Genomic DNA, 21,534 nt, shown 5'->3' on the forward strand with positions numbered 1-21,534 from the left:
AGTTTTACCCTTGTCTGTCTGTACGTACGTACATACAAACGAACGAACGTACGTACGTACATTCCAAAATTGGTTTCCGTTCTCTAACTTTAGTTTGCCTCTACCAAATGTTATGAAATTTATACACAATGCTTATTATACCCCACGCAACGAGTTGCGGGGGGTATAATGTTTTTGACCCGTCCGTCCGTCCGTCCGTCTGTCCGTCTGTCCGTCCGTCAGTCCGTCAGTCCGTCAGTCCTGTTTCTTGTCATCGCAACTCCTCTCAAACCACACAACAGAATTTCACGAAACCTTTTTAGATAATAAGTACATACTATGTAGTTGTGCATATCAACAGGAAATTGCGGTTCAATTTTGTTTCTAGGAGTTACACCCCTTTGAACTTATTTACTTTAATGTACTACTGCAACAGTTTGTCATCGCAACTCCTCTGATACCACACAACAGAATTTCATGAAACCTTTGTAGATAATAAGGACATACTATGTAGATGTGCATATCAACAGGAAATTACGGTTCAATTTTTTTTCTAGGAGTTACACCCCTTTGAACTTATTTGCTTCAATGTACTACTGCAACAGTTTGTCATCACAACTCCTCTGAAACCACACAACAGAATTTCATGAAACCTTTTTAGATAATAAGGACATACTATGTAGATGTGCATATCAACAGGAAATTACGGTTCAATATTTTTTCTAGGAGTTACGCCCCTTTGAACTTATTTGCTTCAATGTCTTCTGCAACAGTTTTTCATCGCAACTCCTCTGAAACCACACAACATAATTTCATGAAACTTTGTAGATAATAAGGACATACTATGTAGATGTGCATATTGACAGGAAATTATGATTCAATTTTTTTTTCTTACACATATTTTATTTCTCCAATGACAATGTGAGGACGTGGGGTATGTGAGTGTGCTCACTAAGGTTCTTTAATTACCACAAAACACAGATCAAGTTTGAATTTTGGTGGCGTCACATTTACCTTTCTAGAGTTATGCCCCTTTACAAATGGAAAATTGCTGAATTTATCGTTTCCATTCTCTAACTTTAGTTTGCCTCAACCAAATGTTATGAAACTTATACACAACGCTTATTATCACAAAACACAGATCAAGTTTGAATTTTGGTGGCATCACTTTTACTGTTCTAGAGTTGTGCCCCTTTACAAATGGAAAAATAGCTGAATTTTTTGTTTCCGTTCTCTAATTTTAGTTTGCCTCAACTAAATGTTATGAAACTTATACACAATGCTTATTACCACAAAACACAGATCAAGTTTGAATTTTGGTGGCATCTCTTTTACCGTTCTAGAGTTATGCCCTTTACAAATGGAAAAATTGCTGAATTTTTGTTTCCGTTCTCTAACTGTAGTTTGCCTCAACCAAATATTATGAAACTTATACACAATGCTTATTACCACAAAACACAGATCAAGTTTGAATTTTGGTGGCGTCACTTTAACCGTTCCAGAGTTATGCCTCTTTATAAATGGAAAAATTGCAAAATTTTTATTTTCTTCTAAATATCAAGTAATTACTATTAAAATTGGAGTTATCTTCCTTTGTCCATGATTATAATTGAATCAACTACATTCAATGCTTTATACAATGCAATGTTTAATTTTGACTTCCACTGATAAAACACAGATCAAGTTGAATTTGGGTAGTGTCACTTTAACCATTATTGAGTTATGCCCCTTTATAACTCGAAAGACGGCAAAATTTTTAGTTTCCATTCTGTAACTTAAGTTTGCCCCAACCAAACATTATGAAACCTATACACAATATTCATTACCACAAAACTAAGATCAAGTCACATTTTTTGTTTCCGTTTTCTAACTTTAGTGCCTCAACCAAATGATATGAAACTTTATACACAATGCTTATTTCTACATAATACAGATTAAGTACGAAATTTCGTGGCAACACTTTTACCATTCTTGATTTGTGTCCCTTTATAAACATAAAAATTGCTGAATTTTTCATTTCCGTTCTCTAACTTTAGTTTGTCTCAACCAAATGTTATAAAACTTATACACAACCGTTCTTGAGTTATGCGTGTTTACAAATAGAAAAATTGCTGAATTTTAAGTTTCTGTTCCCTTCTTAAGTTAGCCTCAACCAAATGTTATGAGACTTACACACAGTGCTTATTACCACAAAACTCAGATCAAGTTCAAATTTGGGTAGCATCACTTTTACCGTTCTTCAGTTATGTCCCTTTATAACTATATGATATGCAAGCGGAGGCATCATCTGTGTCCACATGGACACTATCCACATTTATTTTTTCTAGGACATTGACGGTTGTAATGTTTTGAGATTTTTTGTGTTCCTTTCTATTCATAAACATAATGTCTAAAACATCAATGATACAGGATATTTTCTAGAAACATGTCGGTCACACTGAATCAGTATCAAACGTTTTTGTTACTTCCAATTGTCCATTTGCCAATCACTGATTTGATTCTGTTCTATACCTGACAGAATGGGCTGCTGCCGATGCAAAACATTATAAGTTGAAAGTTATATATAGGCGTTTTAACCAGTTTTTATATAAAAAATAACTATTGATATCAAAAGTTTTTGCTTAACAAAAGATTGAATTGAATGAAAAGATTTGAGAAACTTACAGATTACACACATTGCGCACAGATACATTTGGTATTTCCGCTAGCTCTTCGTTGTCAATAAAAATCTATGTCCATCCTAAGGGAAGCAACTCAAAAAATGGATTTCTAACTACAGTGTCAATTATGGAATTTGCAAATAGACTGTTGATCAGTGATACATCTACATTCATATTTAAATAAAAAGTCCAACTTAAAAAAGAGAAAAAAATAATATTCTGTTTACCTATTTGAGAATGAAGTAAAAAATAAAAGAACATCATTAAGTACAGGTAAACTCATTATTAATTTTGAATATTTTAGGGTGGTTACTGTATCAAATCTCTGTCCGAATCTGTGGCCTTGACATTGAAGGCATTACTAAGAGATCCATGTCCATTACTACCTCCTCAAATTGAACCATCAGATAGGTAAGATTTTAATGGATATATTTAGACAAGGTATAAACAATTTACATAACTTTCCCTAGTTCTGATATGGTCATAGTTATAAACTAAGTGTATACAAAACTTTGAATTTTCAAAATACTAAGTATTTTGTACCCCAGGAATTGATCATTGTACCTGTATTTGGCAAAACTTTTTGGAATTTTTGGTCTGCATTGGTCTTTAACTTCATACTCTATTTTGCCTTTTTAACTCAAGCATCACTGATTGATTACTCTTTTGTAGATGAAACTCGCATCTGGTGTACAAAATTTTAATCATGGTATTTTTGATGAGTTTTGTTTATCTTTATACATTTAAACTGGTTCTGACCTATTTGATAATTTTTATACGCCCGTTTACGGGATGTATTATGGTATACCGTTGACCGTCTGTCCGTCTGTCTGTCCGTCCGTCTGTCCGTCCGTCCGTCTGTCCGTCCGTCCGTCCGTCCGTCCGTCGTCAACATGTCGGACATTAACTCAAAAATGCTTTAACCAATTTGCATAAAACTTTGGTGAATTGTTTATATCTATTGACGTGAGCTCCCTTTCGTTTTTTATAAATTTTAGATTTTATGTTTCCGAGTTATGGGGTTTTATTCATTAAAAAAAGGGGGATTTTCCAGTTTTCGGACAATAACTCAAGAATGCTTTCACCAACTTGCAAGAAATTGTGGTGAATTGTTTATATCTAATGATATGAATTCCCTTTCGATTTTTATATATAATAGATTTTACGTTTCCGAGTTACAGGGTTTTTTTCATAAAAAAAGGGGGATTTTCCAGTTTTCGGACAAAAAATCAAAAATTCTTTCAGCAGTTCTTATGAAACTTTGGTGAATTGTTTATATCTATTGATGTAAGCTCCATTTAGAATTTTATAAATTTTACATTTTACATTTCTGAGTTATGGGGTTTTATTCATTAAAAAAGGGGGGATTTTCCAGTTTTCGGACAATAACTCAAAAATGCTGTCAGCAATTCTCATGAAACTTCGGTGAATTGTTTATATCTATTGATGTAAGCTCCCTTTACATTTTCATAAATTTCTAATATGACATTGAGAATTAATTGAACTTTATTTGTTTATAGTCTGACAACAGATTTACTAAGTATTGCGCAACAGCACAGTGTATTGCACAACAGCAAGAAATCTTTAATTGAATATAAATTCAATTCGTATAACCAATTTCAAGTTCTTTGACTACATTTATTCAGAAACCTATAATATGTCAAATATTTTGTTACAATCCAAATTCAGACCTGTATCAAGCTTGAATATTGTGTCCACTTTTGACCCAACTGTTCAGGGTTGGACCTCTGCGGGCGTATCCAGCTGCCCTCAGCGAAGCAGTTTATTTATTAATCACATGTTGATTAAAGTCTTGTGTTTCCCACCAGATCCACTCAGCTGTTTCAATTAAATTGTTAATGAAACACATTCTTCTGCTTTAAACATTTAACAACAGAATTTATCTTCTTTTGATTGTTTAATTTTCAAATTCTTGGTAAAGCTTGCATTTTTATGATGATAGATATCTTAAGTCATCGAAGTTGGTGTGGCAGAATCTTGAGAATGTTATAATACTACTTGTATGTTGTTTGGGTCTAGATACAGTTACATCAAATTACTTTAATGTAAGCAATAATACAAAAGATCTGTATTAAAGGTTTACGCTACTCTGTTAGCGGGCAAAATATTTAATTGGCACTACATGTATAAAACTAGAGGATTCCAAATATCTGACAAAAAGTCAAAAACAAGTGTAGAGAACATCCTTGGAGAGGCATTAGCTACGATTTAGAACAAAAATTTAAAATACAAATCTCTTTGTTTTCAAGTATAAATAAAAGTGGAATTTTGAAATTAACATTTCGTTTTAAGTAGTTGGTTTGGCCCAAATTTTTCAAAATAAGCTCAAAAACATCACTGATGTATTATTGACTTGCAAGTGATTGATTTTACCTCATGTGAATCCGTTTTCATTTGAACTTCAATTAACCCCTTAGCTGCAGATAGGTTATGCATGTACTAGGCTTATTCAGCTATTAAAATGAAAAGAATGTCAACATTAAAAGTGAAACATCTTATACAGGTAAAAACTATGATTAATTATTTTTTTAACCTATAACATGAAACCAAACTGATTTATGTTTATATTGAGTTATATGACCGTATTGGCATTCTCTGGAGGTCTTCTTGATGGTTAAATAGATGCCCTCCTGACTTAAATACGCACGAAATGCTGATATATATATATTATCGAGTCCGTGTATTGTTAATTGTTTTTTTTTTAGACTTATTGTAATTAAGATATACGTTTTAGTATGTTCCCTTTAAGGGAAATAATTTGAAAAATAAAGGTGACAAATAAGTGTGTGATGAAAAAAACAAATAAGTTCATTTAAAGATGGTTTTTCTAATTGTCATTATTTGACTTATTTAAGAATTGAATGCTTTTTGTAATTTTATTGGGGTGTAAAAGTGTTGACTGAAGCACATTTTGTTTGAAGCGTGGAAGCAACGCGTTTACAACCCTGTAAAATTACAAAAAGAAGCATTCAATTCATATAATTATATTTTTATGCTACAGCCATGAAACTATAAGTGTTATAAAAGTTTTGTTCGATTTCCAATGCATTGTTGTGTTGTTGTCACAGGAAGCACATGCTGTCATGAATGTTGAATTTGATTGGAAAATAAAATCTAATTTTGGAATGCCTCTTGTTAGTTGTCAGCCAATCAAAAGTATGGATTCTTATGAAACATACATGTACTGTAATCATATGACATTGCAATTTTGAAAATTTAAAATGTAGATATGATGAAGAGAGGCGAAAGATACCAAAGGGACATTCAAACTCATAAGTTGAAAATAAACTGGCAATGCCATGGCTAAAAAAGAAAAAGACCAACAGACAAACAACAGTAAACAAAACACAACACTAACCCTACCAAAAACTGAGGGTGACATAAAATACAAGAAGATGACATATAAATGTCTTTTTTTATTAACCTGTCATGATGAGTGTTATTCACATGTTTTTATGTTGTGGCCTTTAGTATTGTACCTGCTAGTTAAGCTTGTGACTGTAAGATGGAATAGGAAACGTAATAAATTTTTTTTATTTATTTTAGCGTGGCAGAAACCATCTTAAATGTAATAAAAGTACTGAGGCCCCACTGGTCTTGCTTTCATTACCAGGACTTACTGGAAGATGATTCTGAAGATTTGTGTTCTTTTGAAGAGGTCAACAAATTACCACCTAGGTAACCTTTTAAAATTTACACGTCAGATTAATAAATAAAACAGCATGAATAAAAGATAATTATATCTTTCTGTAATAGAGTAAGTTTGACATTTTACTACATCTGCTAATATAATCACTCAGACAGTTTGGTCTGGCAGTTTGTTATTTTACATCGAACTTTTGTAGAATTCTTCAAACATTATAATGTGCATATAAGGTACATGTGAACTGTTGCCATCATGTGACGTCTGTTGATGTCTGAATGGCGTAAACCTTTTAATATATCGTCATCTCTGAAATAATTGTGTGAATTTTCCTTGAGGATTCCTCAAAACACGTAACTGCTGGTGTTAAGTAAAGCAGTTCAAGAAAAATTGATAAGATAAATACTTTCAGATTGTCAAGGTCTACTAAACCTGAAATTTTCAGAAAATTAGACATTCCATTTTGAAGTTATTGCCTCTAAAATTTTAATGTTTGTCTCGCCTTGACGGAGTCAAAAAGCGAGACATAGGTATGCTGTTTCCGGCGTCGGCATCGGCGTCAACAATGTATTAGTTTGTGATTAGGTCTAGTTCATAGTGAACCACTAGTGGTAGGTCAATGATATTTGGTATGCAGTTGTATTAGCATTGGCACATCTCATTACCATGGAGATTATTTGGCCCTGCCCCCTCAGTCAAGGTCTATTGACTTTGAAACTTTTGCTTAGTTTTCATGTATTAGTTTGTGATTAGGTCAGTTTAAGGGTAACTGTTAGTGGTAGGTCAATGATAAATAGTATGCAGTTGTATAAGCATTAGCACATCTCATTTCCATGGAGAATATTTGGTCCTTACCCCTCAGTCATGGTCTATTGACTTTGAAACTTTTGCTTAGTTTACATGTATTGGTTTGTGATTAGGTCAGTTCAAGATGAACCACTAATGTTAAGTCAATGATATTCAGTATGCAAATGTATTGGCATTTGCAAGTTTCATTTCCATGGAGATTATATAACCCCACCCCCTAATTATGATTCATTGACTTTGAAACTTTTACATGGTTTACAAGTTAATGTTTGTGTTTTGGTTTGTTTAAAGGGAACGACTTATGAAAAATCAATGGTATTTGGTTTGCAGTTGTATTAGCATTGGCACATCTCATTTCCATGGAGATTGTTTAGCCCTGTACCTTCAGTTGTTCTTCATTGACTTTGAATATTTGCATAACTTACATGTTAAAGTATTGCTATTTTAATTTCAACATTTGCATTATCAAAATAACAAATAGGCGAGACATATCTCTGTGTTAACAGTTTATTAGCAAATTTTGCAGTTTTTGGCTATATTATTGAAAATTAAAAAGTAGATAGAGAGAAACTAATTAGCAAACATGACAAGCAAGACCACTATAATAGAAAGAAGGAAATATTTTCAAAAACAAAATGGATAGATTTCACAAAGGATAAGGATGAGGTGCATTGATAGGATAAAACCATGCTCAGTCATGATGTTGCAATCAGGTATAGGATTTACAGATCAGATGACAATTCTAGTATCTTAAAATCTAAGAACCTAAAAACATGTCCATAGTGAGTTCAGACACAAACACATTGTATTAGTCACCAATTTGTTGTGATGACTAAAACTTATGAAGTGCCAATTTCCATCTTTCTTCCTCATAACTCTTTTGGAGCAGTTTTGTCAGGAGCACACCCTATTAATGAAGTGCATATAGTGTGAACATGCACAAGCATAACTTATTATTTCAGATTTTTAAATGCCATATGTTGGGGCAGAGGGTATGTCACTGCTGAAAATAGGAAGTCGACAATTGTAAAGTTGAAATAGTCACCTTTGTGATAGATTCTAGTTTGTCAATATCAAGGAAAAGATCAAGATATGAAGCAAACCTTTTTGTTTCTGTAGTTTTGTTTCTTTCAAATTAACAAAGATGTGGGAGATGCAAGGACCCCTTGAAATGTGGGTTATTGAGTGACACAACATCATCAATATTTTTGAAAGTGAAAAGAAAGAACTTTGTAAGATGCTTTTTCATTTTGTCTTTGAAAAGGTTCTTTGTAAATTTTGCTTCATATTAGTACAAAAACAAGTTGACCAGTAAGGGTGCACAATATGTATCCATTGGACATCATAAATCCCTTAGTCAGGTCTTAAGTGCAATATGTATTTAACTAAATACTTTATTGATTTAAATGATTATTCTTGTGCTTTGATGCAATTTTAACTCTGTTGAATGCTTGTTTTGTGGTATTCAGTTTATGTGAAGGATGATTTCAAGATTCATTTTAACATCTCTCATGAGTGAAATCCCTTATAAATCAGACAAGTCGACAGGCCTTAGGCTCTTATTAAATTCCTTAAATACAATACATATAAAAAAGATAATTGATAAAGTATTATTTTTGTTCTTCTGTTATAGATCAGATGTCAAATTTAATGAAGAAGAAAATGATTCAAAGATGTTTCCATTAACATACACATACCCAGAAGAAGTCAAAGAAGTTTATTTTTTACAGAAAAAGTTTGACCCCATCATAGATCAACTTATTGCAGAGACAGCATTAATGAGACCTCCTTACAGGTGAATATTTTCTGTGACTACAAAATTGCTAATGTTTTCTCAGTTCTGTTGAAGATAAGGTTTATGCATTTATATATTTTTATGCCCAACCAACGACAGTAGAGGGGCATAACGTTTTTCGGTCTATGCGTCAGTTTGTTCGTCCGTTCGTTCATTCGTCTGTCCGTTCTTCAGTCTGTTCGTCTGTCTGTCCCACTTCAGGTTAAAGTTTTTGGTCAAGGTAGTTTTTGATGAAGTTGAAGTCCAATCAACTTTAAACTTAGTACATATGTTCCCTATGCTATGATCTTTCTAATTTTAATGCCAAATTAGAGTTTTGACCCAAATTTTACGGTCCACTGAACATAGAAAATGATAGTGTGAGTGGGGCATCCGTGTACTATGGACACATTCTTGTTATTAATTAACTTAATTTGTATCAAATTTTTGGTAGATACAGTTTTTCTGTGAATTATCTTAAAAGTTTGTCTTCAGCAAACCACTCAATCTTGATAAGAAATACTATTTTTAAGAGTTGTAGCTAGATACAAAACTTACTGTCCAATTAAAGATAAATGCTGCCCTTCAAGGGGAAACAACTGCCTAAGTGGTCTATTGGTAGCCTGCTTTTGAATGTACAAGGCTGTGGGTTCGATCCTGGACTGGAATTTTCTACTTCTCAGCTAAGCAGTGGAGGACTGGAGGTGACATCTTTCCTATTGATTATATTCATACATACATGTATTTCTGTCTAAAAGGATTTCTACTGATGTATAAAATTTTATGTTAATATTTCATACTTTTGATAAAATCAGGGTTTTTAATTGGATACAGTAACACCCTTGAAAGTCATTTATGTGAGACATAAGAGTACTGCTTCTAGTGTTTTGCTGTCGAAAATTGTTAAAGTTTGTGATAAGATTGCACATGTGTTCACAGTTTATATGCCAAATTTTGCTGAGAAGTCATTATTAAAACAAAGATGAAATATATAATTTTTTACCTTTTTTTTTAAAGCAGTAGTTGAAATTTCAGTGGCAATTGTTATTTGTTTTTCTTTCATGTAGTTGCTTTTTGTTGATGTAGTTTTAAGTTAAAAGCTTTATAAACCATGTATTGTTTAATTTATGCACTTCCGAAGTATAATCATTAGTTTGTTTATATTGCCTTATATGGATTCAATGGAGAAAAATGGTTTGTATACTGAGTGCCATTAAAAATGCAGCATCTATTTGTATTTTTCTGTTTATAAAAATTCAAACCAGTAGATCCTTTTTATGAAGTTGACCAATTGTTTGAATGTTATAGGATATGCATACACTGTTTTGCTTTTGACTCCTATGAGACTTTATATAAATAACACATAGCTGAGAGGGTGATAGAGCAGATTGTTTCCTTGAGAAAACATTGTCAACTGAGGCGAAGCCAAGGTTGACAATGTCTTTTCAAGGGGTAACAATCTGCTCTATCACCCTCTCAGATATGTTTTATTTAATTTATTATACTGAATGTTCTGTTATTACTGTCTATTGAGTTTCAAATTAAAAGAAATACATTATGACGTCTTGTACATAACAACCATCCGTATTCAATAAAGCGCACATTTGATCAAGCGTCTCCATGAAGGGTAATAGAGTAAATTGTCTCCCTCGTATCAAACCAATCAAAGTCTGGCATTTTGACATGAAGTATAGTAAATTGTAATTAACTTTCGGATTTGAAAATGAAGAATGCCTTGACATAACAATTATGTGTTGTCATTTAATGTTGGACGAATGGGGGCATGTGATAGGATGTGTTTGGTTTCTATTGGCTCTAAGTATAGTATTATTTGTACAATGCATTAGTTGTTCAGTTTTATGATCTCTCTGGTTTTTTATTACAGGACCTGTATAGTATATGATGATGATATGAGGGCGCACAAGGCTGATTCTAGGTAAACCATTATTAAATACTCTGTCATCAAAACAATTACTCACCTTGTGGTTGTGAATATGTCAAACCCAACATAAATAGTAGTGAACATGTCAAACCCAAGATAAATGGTTGTGAATATGTCAAACCCAAGATAAATGGTTGTGAATATGTCAAACCCAAGATAAATAGTTGTGAATATGTCAAACCCAACATAAATGGTTGTGAATATGTCAAACCCAAGATAAATAGTTGTGAATATGTCAAACCCAATATAAATAGTTGTGAATATGTCAAATCCAAGATAAATGGTTGTGAATATGTCAAAAATTTGATCTTCTCTACCAGTATATATATATATATATATCTGCTAAACAAGTTATTAAATCACAAAAACAAATTGCAGCAAACCAGTTAAGAAAGGCCTTACCTCAAAATATGTATCCACCAAAATAACTTGTTTTTCAGTAATTAATATCTGTACTACTAAAACTTGAGGATGCTTGACAAAAATGTACACAATTGCACATATTCTGTCTCCTTTGTTCTCAGATTTATCCAGTAATAGAAAAAGAAAGACATACTTTTAAAAGCAATTTTTTTATTATTGCAATAATAAACAGTATACATTGTATCACTAACTATTGTCCACTGATGTTCCATACTTCAAAATGTGCACTGTGAGTAAATTGAACACATACCAATATACTAATTACTGTCAGTTAAGAGTACCAATATGTAATAGAGGGTCTGGATGGGGTTTACAGAATAGAGAATAATGGGATATTTTAACATCATTTAGGTATTGAAGTAGAAATCAGTTGATATAGCTTGAGTCATTTGATCAACTAAGAGCTTGAACTATGTTGGTTTCACCCTCTATTGTTTAAAAAAATAAAAATTATAATTTGATTAAAATAGAATTAATCACTAGTAAAAAGTTGGTGAAAGCATGTATACTTTGGTTGATATAAAATAAGTTTAACTTAAAGATTATTTTTTATTTTGTTCCAGAGGCCATCCTGAAGATCCAGACAGAATCACTAGAATATTCGATAAACATGTAGAATTGGGTCTTTTGGAGAGGTGTCTTAGAGTACAAGTAGGTATTTATTCTTATAATTAGATTTTTTAAAATTAGGCCACACCAATCTGATTAATAGTTCTTTGGATTTTCCTGCTCCTGTTTTGGAGAAATTGACTTTTTAATAATAAAAAAAAATACTGCTTCCGCAAATTTTTGGTCCACATGCCGCTCCAAAATTAGTTTCTCCTCGAAATTTTTTCTTCACATAGACGCTTTTATGTTGCATATAGTGCTCCTATCATTTTAAATGCACATGTAATAAATCGATTTGTAAATAAAAGGTCAAAAATCGAGATGCCAACATGCAGTTGTGTCAGCTCATAATTTACCGTGGACAAGTAGTTACTGAACACACACTTATCCGAAATGCTTCTCGTTTTACCTTTAAAGACCTGTTCTAGGATGTAAAAATTAAAAATCTTTCGTTAGATGACCACAAACCAGGGACTTTCTATACTAACTTTGTTAATATAGAAAGTCCCTGCACAAATACATCAATATTTGTTAGAGCAATTGTCACCCCCGATCCTTGTTTCAACAGGCATAGACCTATCTATCTTTTGGATGAAATGAATTGTAAATTCCCATGAACTTTTTAAAAAATCACAGAAGTATTTGATGTTGATGAAACCCCATATCTTTAGTCTTTTGACATACAAGCAGAACTCTTTTTTTGTTGGGGGGGAATTTAAAGAGTTCCAACGAGACGAAGGTGATGCCGCATTGTGATTGGCATGCTCATAATAATTAGGGGTGTGTAATTGGTTCAATCACTTCTAGTCAAGCTAAAGAGTTTTGAATACATTACAGCTTTTAGGAAGAAAAATGCATATGAATGGGATGACAGGTATTTTAAGGGAATTTTTTTAATACATTTCGATCTACATGTATAGAAATATAACTATCTTACCCAGGATGTTGTTTTAATACAAAGCAAGAAATATTCACCTCACTCATTATTTTGATCCTAAATATGCATAAATAGTTCCAACTGGATGTAAAGCAGCCAATATATAAAGTCAACAGTAGTATACTGCTGTTCAATAGTCATAATTTGATTAAGCAAAAACAAATCAGAGTAACAAACTAAAACTGAGGGAAACACATCAACTATAGGAGGAAAACAACAGAACAACAGAAACACTGAACTACAAAAATAAACAATCATTACCATATATTGAAAACTATCAAATATCTTTCAGGGGCATTGTTTTGGGTACATACACATATTTTAATTTTATTCAACATGTGTCATTTACCTAACTAACATACTTCCTCTTGTAAAACTGCATCTGCTATGCTTCCTAAATATATATGGATTTCAATGAAATTTCACACAGACAAAGCTTACTTGATGAAAATAACCAAAATTAACTAAACCACAGTGAGACAAGAAAGTCTGATATGGTACAGGCACCAATAAATCAAATTATATGCACTAGAGCATCTGTTGCGCCTCGTTTTTCTATGGAATAACCCAGTAATAACATGTACATAAATTGTACAACTTCTAAATCACACAATTTAAAAAAAAAATTATACCGCTCGCTTCACTTGTAGAGCACTCGCCTAAAAAAACTCATTTTCAAGAAATATATAAAAACAAAAAAATTTCGCTCGCTCGCCCCATATTTTATTGGAGCTTTTGTCCGAAAAACTATTAATCAAATTGGTGTGGCCTTATATTTATTAATGAAGAAGTACTGGTAATTAAAGATATCATGGATGGAAATTAAAAAGCTTGTTATCCCAATGTAAGGCTTTTTCTTGCTGTCACACAAGAGGCTAACTAGGTGACTTAAGCCAAGAGTAAGGGGCTTCGAAACTTTGAGTTTGGGAGGTGAGAACCAGGAGTTTTGAGGAAGGAAGTAGTGAAAAGAAATTCGAGTGAGGGTCATTTATGCAGGTCAAATTTGAGGAGAGAGATTGCAAAGGGGAAGGAAAGTTGAATTATAATGATCCACTGTCAACCTGTCTCATACAGGTATCTCATTGCCTTCTCTTTGTCAATAATACTACTTTACTTACACTTAAACTTTCAATACTTTATAAAACTAACTAATTTGTTACTGTTTTTGAGTTATGAAGCTTAGGTAAGTATTTGCTTAAGTGAAGTTTTGAACAATTATAGTTGTAAATTCATTATGTCTAAATAAGGTCTTGTTAATGGTCTGTCTCTTTTAATTTTGTTTCAGTCACGGCATGCAACGGAATCAGAACTACAGCTCATACACAGGTAAATAGTTTAAATGAATTAAAGAAAATGTTGAGAAAACAACAAGACGGTATTCAAATTAAAAAAAATCCAGTGAAAAAACATGTGCAGATGTCAACCTACTACAGTGATCTACAAACATTCAAGCTCTTTTAAATCACCCCCAGCTTATAAGTTGGGAATGAATTCTACAGACTACTAAAAAGATAACACCAACAGCATAATCTGTTATCATATGATATAAACCTATGAAAGTGATGTTAATGAGTATGACATATTTCTTGAATACTACAACTTCAGAAATTTCGTTCCTGATGAGCTATAGAGTATGACTGCTTTTCAGATCTGCCAGACACCAACTTTCAGTTTTCAGATACTTTGAATTATGAGAGGGGTATGCTTAGCACGATAACATATACATTCTTGTTATTATTGCAAAAAATGTGATTGAAGAGGTTTCACAATTATGTAGATTGTATTTTAAGTTTTGATGCAGCTTGCCATGGCATTGCAGTAATTAAACTCACATTTTTGTCCGTTAGTTCAAAATCGTAATAATAAAAACATGCAGTAATTTCTGAACTTACAGTACCCTAAATCAGGTTAACTTCACACTGAAAGTTTTGACAACCAGTGTAATGTAAGTGATTTCATAGGAAAACCAGAATAAAATAATATATTTAAAAGTTCCTATAGTAACATATAGACACGGAGGGGGGGGGTCTCAACATGGGATTTTGGGTACAGTTGTACAGCTGGGATTTAAACCCCCCCCCCACCCCCCCCACCCCCACCCCCCTCCTTCATATATTGATTACTTGTGAAATCCCTACCTATACGTATATTTCACAGCGAAATCATAACCCATTCATATTTTTATTGTCACAAATAGTACCTATATACATATACAATCTTATTTACATAATAGTTATTGAAAAACTGGTCATTATCTTGATATAAGGACTGCCCACAGGACATTGTCACAGTCAATACCACTGTCCTACGGGCAGTCCATGTATCACGATAATGACCAGTTCTTCAATAACTATTATATTTATTTCATTGAGGAACCATGTTTTTACAAATTCTCATAAATTCAAAATGTTCAAAGCAAACTTGAGTTATTGTACGATTTCTATAGCAAAGAGTGAAGACCAGTCTTAGTAATACATGTAATTATAAGTCACTGGCATTCATTTAAGTGCAATTTTTCAATATATGAATACTAAATAAAGTTTTCTATAATTTTATAAATTACAAAAACATATGGTAAACAATTTAACAACTTAAATATGAAATTGAAAACAGGAAAATGTTTTATTAAAGGGACATCTCTCTAAACAGAGAAACCACGCCCCACCGGTCATTAACATGTAAAAGTCCGTTAAGGACTGGTTTTCTGGTCTGTTTTGTTCTGTTAAAGACCAATGGAATTTATTACTGAAGAATAAAGAATGTCATGTGGTCCCTTTTTATCCAATAAGAGAAGCTAATTCTTAACCGATATGAAATAATATATATTAAAAACACTTTTCAATTATATAATATACTTCAATTTATATGAAATATTGAACTTTTCAAACAATAACAAGTAAAACACTGTTTTGAAGGTGCAATACCACAAAAACATAGGACTTCAGATCTGGTTATAATATCACAATTGGTCAATTACTACCTATTGATATATTCCTCGGTAAAATTGCACCCCATTGATATATTTGACGTATCAAAAAAGGGACCCATTCTAGCGGCACATATGTATATACCTTCATATAGGAAGAGACCCCCTGTGCATATAGAATATATTTACTGAAGTTTGGAAACTATGAAGAATTTATGATTTATATTTGAATGACATTTTTAATATTGAAATTTTCAATCAAAATTATAGAAGACAAGAAGTGAATATCTGAATTTCCATTATTTGGTTAATTAATTAATTAAACAACAACTTTTATTGTGTTGTCATATCTTTTGAATAAAGTTAAAATTCACATTTATTAGTTGCTTTGAAAGAAAAGAAGAAGATGAGGTATTTGGCCAATGAGACAACTTTCTGCCAGAGACCAAATGATGTACAAGTTAACAACTATAGGTCACCGTACTGCCTTCAACAATGAGAAAAACCCGTACAGCATAGTTGGGTATAAAAGGCCCTGAAAGTTCACATTTATAGAATTCCCAGTCAATAAACATTTATATAATTCCCAGTCAATAAACATTTATGTAATTCCCAGTCAATACACACTTATATAATTCCCAGTCAATAAACATTTATGTAATTCCCAGTCAATACACATTTATATAATTCCCAGTCAATAAACATTTATGTAATTCCCAGTCAATACACACTTATATAATTCCCAGTCAATAAACATTTATGTAATTCCCAGTCAATACACATTTATATAATTCCCAGTCAATAAACATTTATGTAATTCCCAGTCAATACACATTTATATAATTCCCAGTCAATAAACATTTATGTAATTCCCAGTCAATAGATATGAGAAGCAAAAAAGTCCTTCACCACATTCACATAGTTCAAAGTTTTGTGTGAATCCATTGATTGTCCTTGTCTGATGACATCATTTGTTGTGACTGAGACATTAGTATACATTTGTGGAAATAAAAAAATCCTTTTGTAAAGTTATAATACCTTTGAAAGAAGTAAGTCTACATCTTTAGTTACAATTACATATCTTCAAAATTTTTAGTATGTTTTATTTTTATTATTTTTTAGTTCAAAATATGTAGAAGAAATGAAAGAATTACCAGAGAAGACTGTATTTGATTTGAGAAGACTAGCATGGAACTATAATTCTATTTACCTTTGTCAAGTAGGTAATGGTTTCAAAATTGAAAACTAAATGAGAATTTCATTTTCTGGTGTCCATATTTATATGACTTTTATTAAGTCTCCCAAACGAAGTTTGGGAAGACTTATTGTTTTTGCTCAGTTCTTATTATTATTATTATTCTTCTTCCTCTTCCTCTTCCGCCACTTTTAAATTTGAACTTGTCCGCACCCGTTCTCCAAAACCACTTGTCAGATTAACTTAGGGTTTCACAATATGTTAGACTAACATGTCTAGTGGTGCAATCAGGGTTTTGTTTGTGCAATAGGGTTTATAAAGGGGTACTTTGAGGGGCAAAAAGAAAGGAGGGTTTTACTATAGAACCCTATGGGAACTTATTTTTTTAAATTTTCAAATGATTATAAATTGAAAACCGTTTGTGATAGACACAATCTTTTTAATTGAAAATGTTCTAAATGATAAAGCACATTAAATGAAATACAGGGTTAGTCCCCAGGGGTCACCCCCACCCCCTGCCATTTAAGAAAGTTCTAATACCTTGTAAGTGGTCAAGATCCCCACCCCTAAACCATATATATTCTGGTTTGTCATGCTAAGAAGGTTTGAATGATATACAGGGTTAGTCCCCAGGGGTCATCCCGACCCCCTGCCATTTGAGAAAGTTCTAATATCTTGTAAATGGTTGAGATCCCCACCCCTAAACCATATATATTCTTGTTTGTCACTATAAAGCAAATCAAATGAAATACAGGGTCAGTCCCCAGGGGTCACCCCTACCCCCTGCCATTTAAGAAAGTTCTAATATCTTGTAAGTGGTCAAGATCCCCACCCCTAAACCATATATAGTCTGGTTTGTCATGCTAAGATGGTTTGAATGATAAACAGGGTTAGTCCCCAGGGGTCATCCCCCACCCCCTGCCATTTGAGAAAGTTCTAATATCTTGTAAATGGTCGAGATCCCCACCCCTAAACCATATATATTCCTGTTCGTCATGTCTCGAACATTTGAATGACGTATAGGATCAGTCCCCAGGGGTTCCCCCCACCCCCAATGTTCTAATATCTTGTAAGTGGTCAAGATCCCCACCCCTAAACCATATATATTCTGGTTTGTCATGCAAAGATGGTTTGAATGATATACAGGGTTAGTCCCCAGGGGTCATCCCCCACCCCCTGCCACCCCTAAACCATAAGTCATCCTCTGTTGTCGTCTGTCGTCGTAAACTATTTCAAAAATCTTCTCCTCTGAAACTACTGGGCCAAATACCTTCAAACTTTAATTAAATGTTCCTTAGGGTATTTAGTTTATAAATTGTATCCGAAGTTTTGATCCATCGACAAACATGGCCGCCATGGCTAAACAGAGAACATAGGGGTCAAATGCAGTTTTTGGCTTATATCTCAAAAACTAAAGCTTTAAGAGCAAATCTGACACGGGTTAAAATTGTTCAATTGGTCAAGATCTATCAGCTCTGAAATTTTCAGACGAATCGAACAACCCATTGTTGGGTTGCTGTCACTGAATTGGTAGTTTTATCAAAATTTTGCAGTTTTTTGTTATTATTTTGAATATTATTATAGATATATATAAACTGTAAGCAGCAATAATGTTCAGCAAAGTAAGATCTACAAAAAAGTTATGATGACCAAAATTGTCAATTGACCCCTTAAGGAGTTATTGCCCTTTAAAGACAATTTTACACAATTTGTTCATCAAGTTTGCTAACATTTAAAAACCTCTGAAATACAGGTGAGCAATTCAGGCTACTGTTTACTATAGTTCACGTTTACATCTTTTAAATATTTATTGATTGTACAAGAACTTGGGTCCGGAATCAGATGCATTAATTACATAATGCTGTATTAAGCCTCTTTTGGTAAATTGATATAATTCCAGTTGATTTTTGCATCTGTGGCTTTTCAAGCTTTTGTCTTAGAGCACTCCTAATAATGGTTTTTTAGTAGACTCATTTTCAAATTCAGCAAAAAAACAAAGAAATGATACTTTATATTCTGCAAAAAGAGTGCAATTCACTTTTTTCGTTGTATTTTTAATTTAAATGCAAAATCCTATATACATAGATATAAGAAGATGTAGTATGAGTGCTATTGAGACAACTCTCCATCCAAGTCACAATTCGTAAAAGTAAACCATCATAGGTCAAAGTACGGCCTTCAACATTGAGCCTTGGCTCACACCGAACAGCAAGCTATAAAGGACCCCAAAAATGACTAGTGTGAAACCATTCAAACAGGAAAACCAACGGTCTAATCTATATAAAAAACGAGAAACGAGAAACACTTATGAACCACATCAACAAACGACAACCACTGAACATCAGGTTCCTGACATAGAACAGGTGGAAACAAATGCAGCAGTTTAAACGTTTTAATAGGCGCCAACCTTCACCCTACCTGAAACAATAGTGCAACATCACAACATCACAACATAGAAAGACACACTATAATGCATTTATTCATATAATGACCTTGTCCTGCTGCTAGAAGTGCTTCTCCTTACTTTTTCAATTTACAAATTATATAAAGGTTTCCTTAAGATTATTGAAATACTGTGGTATGTGATGATGAATTATCTAAATACATGTTTATACAAACTTCAATGGTGTTTGTATTCTGTTGTCTCATATTGTATTTTCTTGTAGTCTCATATTGTATTTCCTTGTAGTCTCATATTGTATTTCCTTGTAGTCTCATATTGTATTTCCTTGTAGTCTCATATTGAATTTCCTTGTAGGTGTGCAAGGTCTGCATGGGGGATAGCCTATGTGCTAGTAGAGTAGCAGGGGTTTATCAAACTGGCACTGGAATAAATTTGATAAAATTTGTCCCTGAAATGCTTGGGGATGAATGAAATTTTAGAAATGACCAGTGATAAAATTCCATTAAGGAAAAACTAAAATAAAGAAAAAATATATATCACTAGTTAAACTTGATTGTTTCCCTAGTCATGAAACAATATTGAAGGTGTTAGGAAGGGGAAGGTGGGAGGTAAATTTAATAATAGCACTGTAAAACTACATCAACTAGTAAGACTGCTATGACAAGAAACTGATTATACAAAGACAATGCATATGGCTTTACACACAGATTGGGTACATCTAACATCCAGTGGGAGGAGACTGACCTTACTGACCCTCAAATAATATACTAGTACTAATTATTGTGTAATCAGTACTAAAGAGATCTGGTATCATATCCTGCTTTCCTCTCCTACAGTGATTGTTTGTGACATGTATCCGGTTAAGAAAAGATTAGTGTGCCTCCTAGTGAGATTCCAGTTGTAACTTCAAAGTGGCAAATCAAGGAGGTTATATGAGAAGGAGAGTGAACACTCTGCTTGATATAAAATTAGCATCCCCAGGATAGCAATTCGATCAGAGGAAAATGATAGAAATATAAAGAAACCGACATGTTTATCACCCACTTGATACGGTCCTCTGATGTACCAGGCTGTTACCGCTAACAGTCCGTGTGATTAGGAATATCGCTAATGTCACGTGGTTGTAATCGGTGAGTGGGTCATCAAAATACAGGTGTAGTTATCGTTTCAAATCAGTTTATATATGTTTTTATTGTGCAATATCATTTGACGCAAAATTCGAAAGTATATCGTCTAACTACGGTGAAAAACAACTAAGAAATGACAAAGTTATGAGGGTTTAAAGAAATTTAAGAATGCAATTTCTATTGAACCCCACCTTGCTTTAAACAAAGATTTTCGCTTCACCTGTATTGCGCTGCCCATGACAATTGGTAGGTAATATCATAGAAAATAGAGGAATATGTAAGGTACTTTCGTTACGGTGAACAGTTGCGACCGGTGCGAATATTTATAATTGAAACGAAGAGAAATTTATCGAGAGCCAGCGAAAAGATTGATTCTCATGGCGTTAGGCTGTAGATATAGGCATAGGCGCTTATATTTTCACTTCCCATGTTGACTTCTGGAAATGGGAAATGGTAGCTAGGTTATATCCTCAAAAGGAATATGTGAAGCACATTTGTTAAAGTGACGGGCTCTCACTGAAAGCAAAAGAATGAAAAAAAAAAAAAAAAAGTGATAATGAAAATTCTCAATGTGACCACGCCAAATCAGTACCTTGTCATACAGAGTTTAATTAAGATTTTGTCGAAACCAGTACTTCATTGGCTTAATGAAACAGTAAAATGTCAGAAAATTAACACATGCATTTTGTACAGTAATACTTGGAATGCCAGTCATGTAGATTGGTCTTCTCTAAATGTGATTCCCCCGGACAATGCACATGGTATTTGAGATTTCTTCTCAATCAATACTCTTTTCAGGCCATGCACGGTTGTAATATTTATTAAAAAAAAAGATAAATAAGTCAATTTGTTAATAAAAATACCACGATAGGAAAGTGTGCCTATTCTTTATTTACTGACATTTTTCCTGCACATTTTATAAATATTTTGTTTTAAATTTTAATTCCTTATATATACATCATTTACGAAGCAATTCAGGTGGGATGAGTCATTCGTCTTGCAGATGCAGAATTTTTCTAGATCAAATTCTTATTCGAGCCCCAACATTTACGCATCACTTATAAATAAATCGTTGACCATGATCAAA

The 21,534-nt window shown here is 33.0% G+C and overlaps 1 protein-coding gene across 4 annotated transcripts in view; it reads left to right on the plus strand.

Moving 5' to 3' along the window:
- Window positions 1-21,534, plus strand: part of LOC127701676 (histone deacetylase 6-like) — a 178,548-nt gene that overhangs the window by 48,942 nt on the left and 108,072 nt on the right. For all 4 annotated transcript variants that reach the window (XM_052205676.1, XM_052205685.1, XM_052205693.1 and 1 more), the window contains 7 exons: window positions 2,944-3,050; window positions 6,207-6,338; window positions 8,744-8,905; window positions 10,770-10,820; window positions 11,813-11,900; window positions 14,081-14,121; window positions 16,844-16,940. In XM_052205676.1, coding sequence (XP_052061636.1) covers window positions 2,944-3,050; window positions 6,207-6,338; window positions 8,744-8,905; window positions 10,770-10,820; window positions 11,813-11,900; window positions 14,081-14,121; window positions 16,844-16,940 — 678 coding nt within the window. The remainder of the gene's footprint in view (window positions 1-2,943; window positions 3,051-6,206; window positions 6,339-8,743; window positions 8,906-10,769; window positions 10,821-11,812; window positions 11,901-14,080; window positions 14,122-16,843; window positions 16,941-21,534) is intronic.

Source organism: Mytilus californianus, unplaced genomic scaffold (assembly GCF_021869535.1).
Source record: "Mytilus californianus isolate M0D057914Y unplaced genomic scaffold, xbMytCali1.0.p SCAF_1, whole genome shotgun sequence".
Taxonomy (NCBI): domain Eukaryota; kingdom Metazoa; phylum Mollusca; class Bivalvia; order Mytilida; family Mytilidae; genus Mytilus; species Mytilus californianus.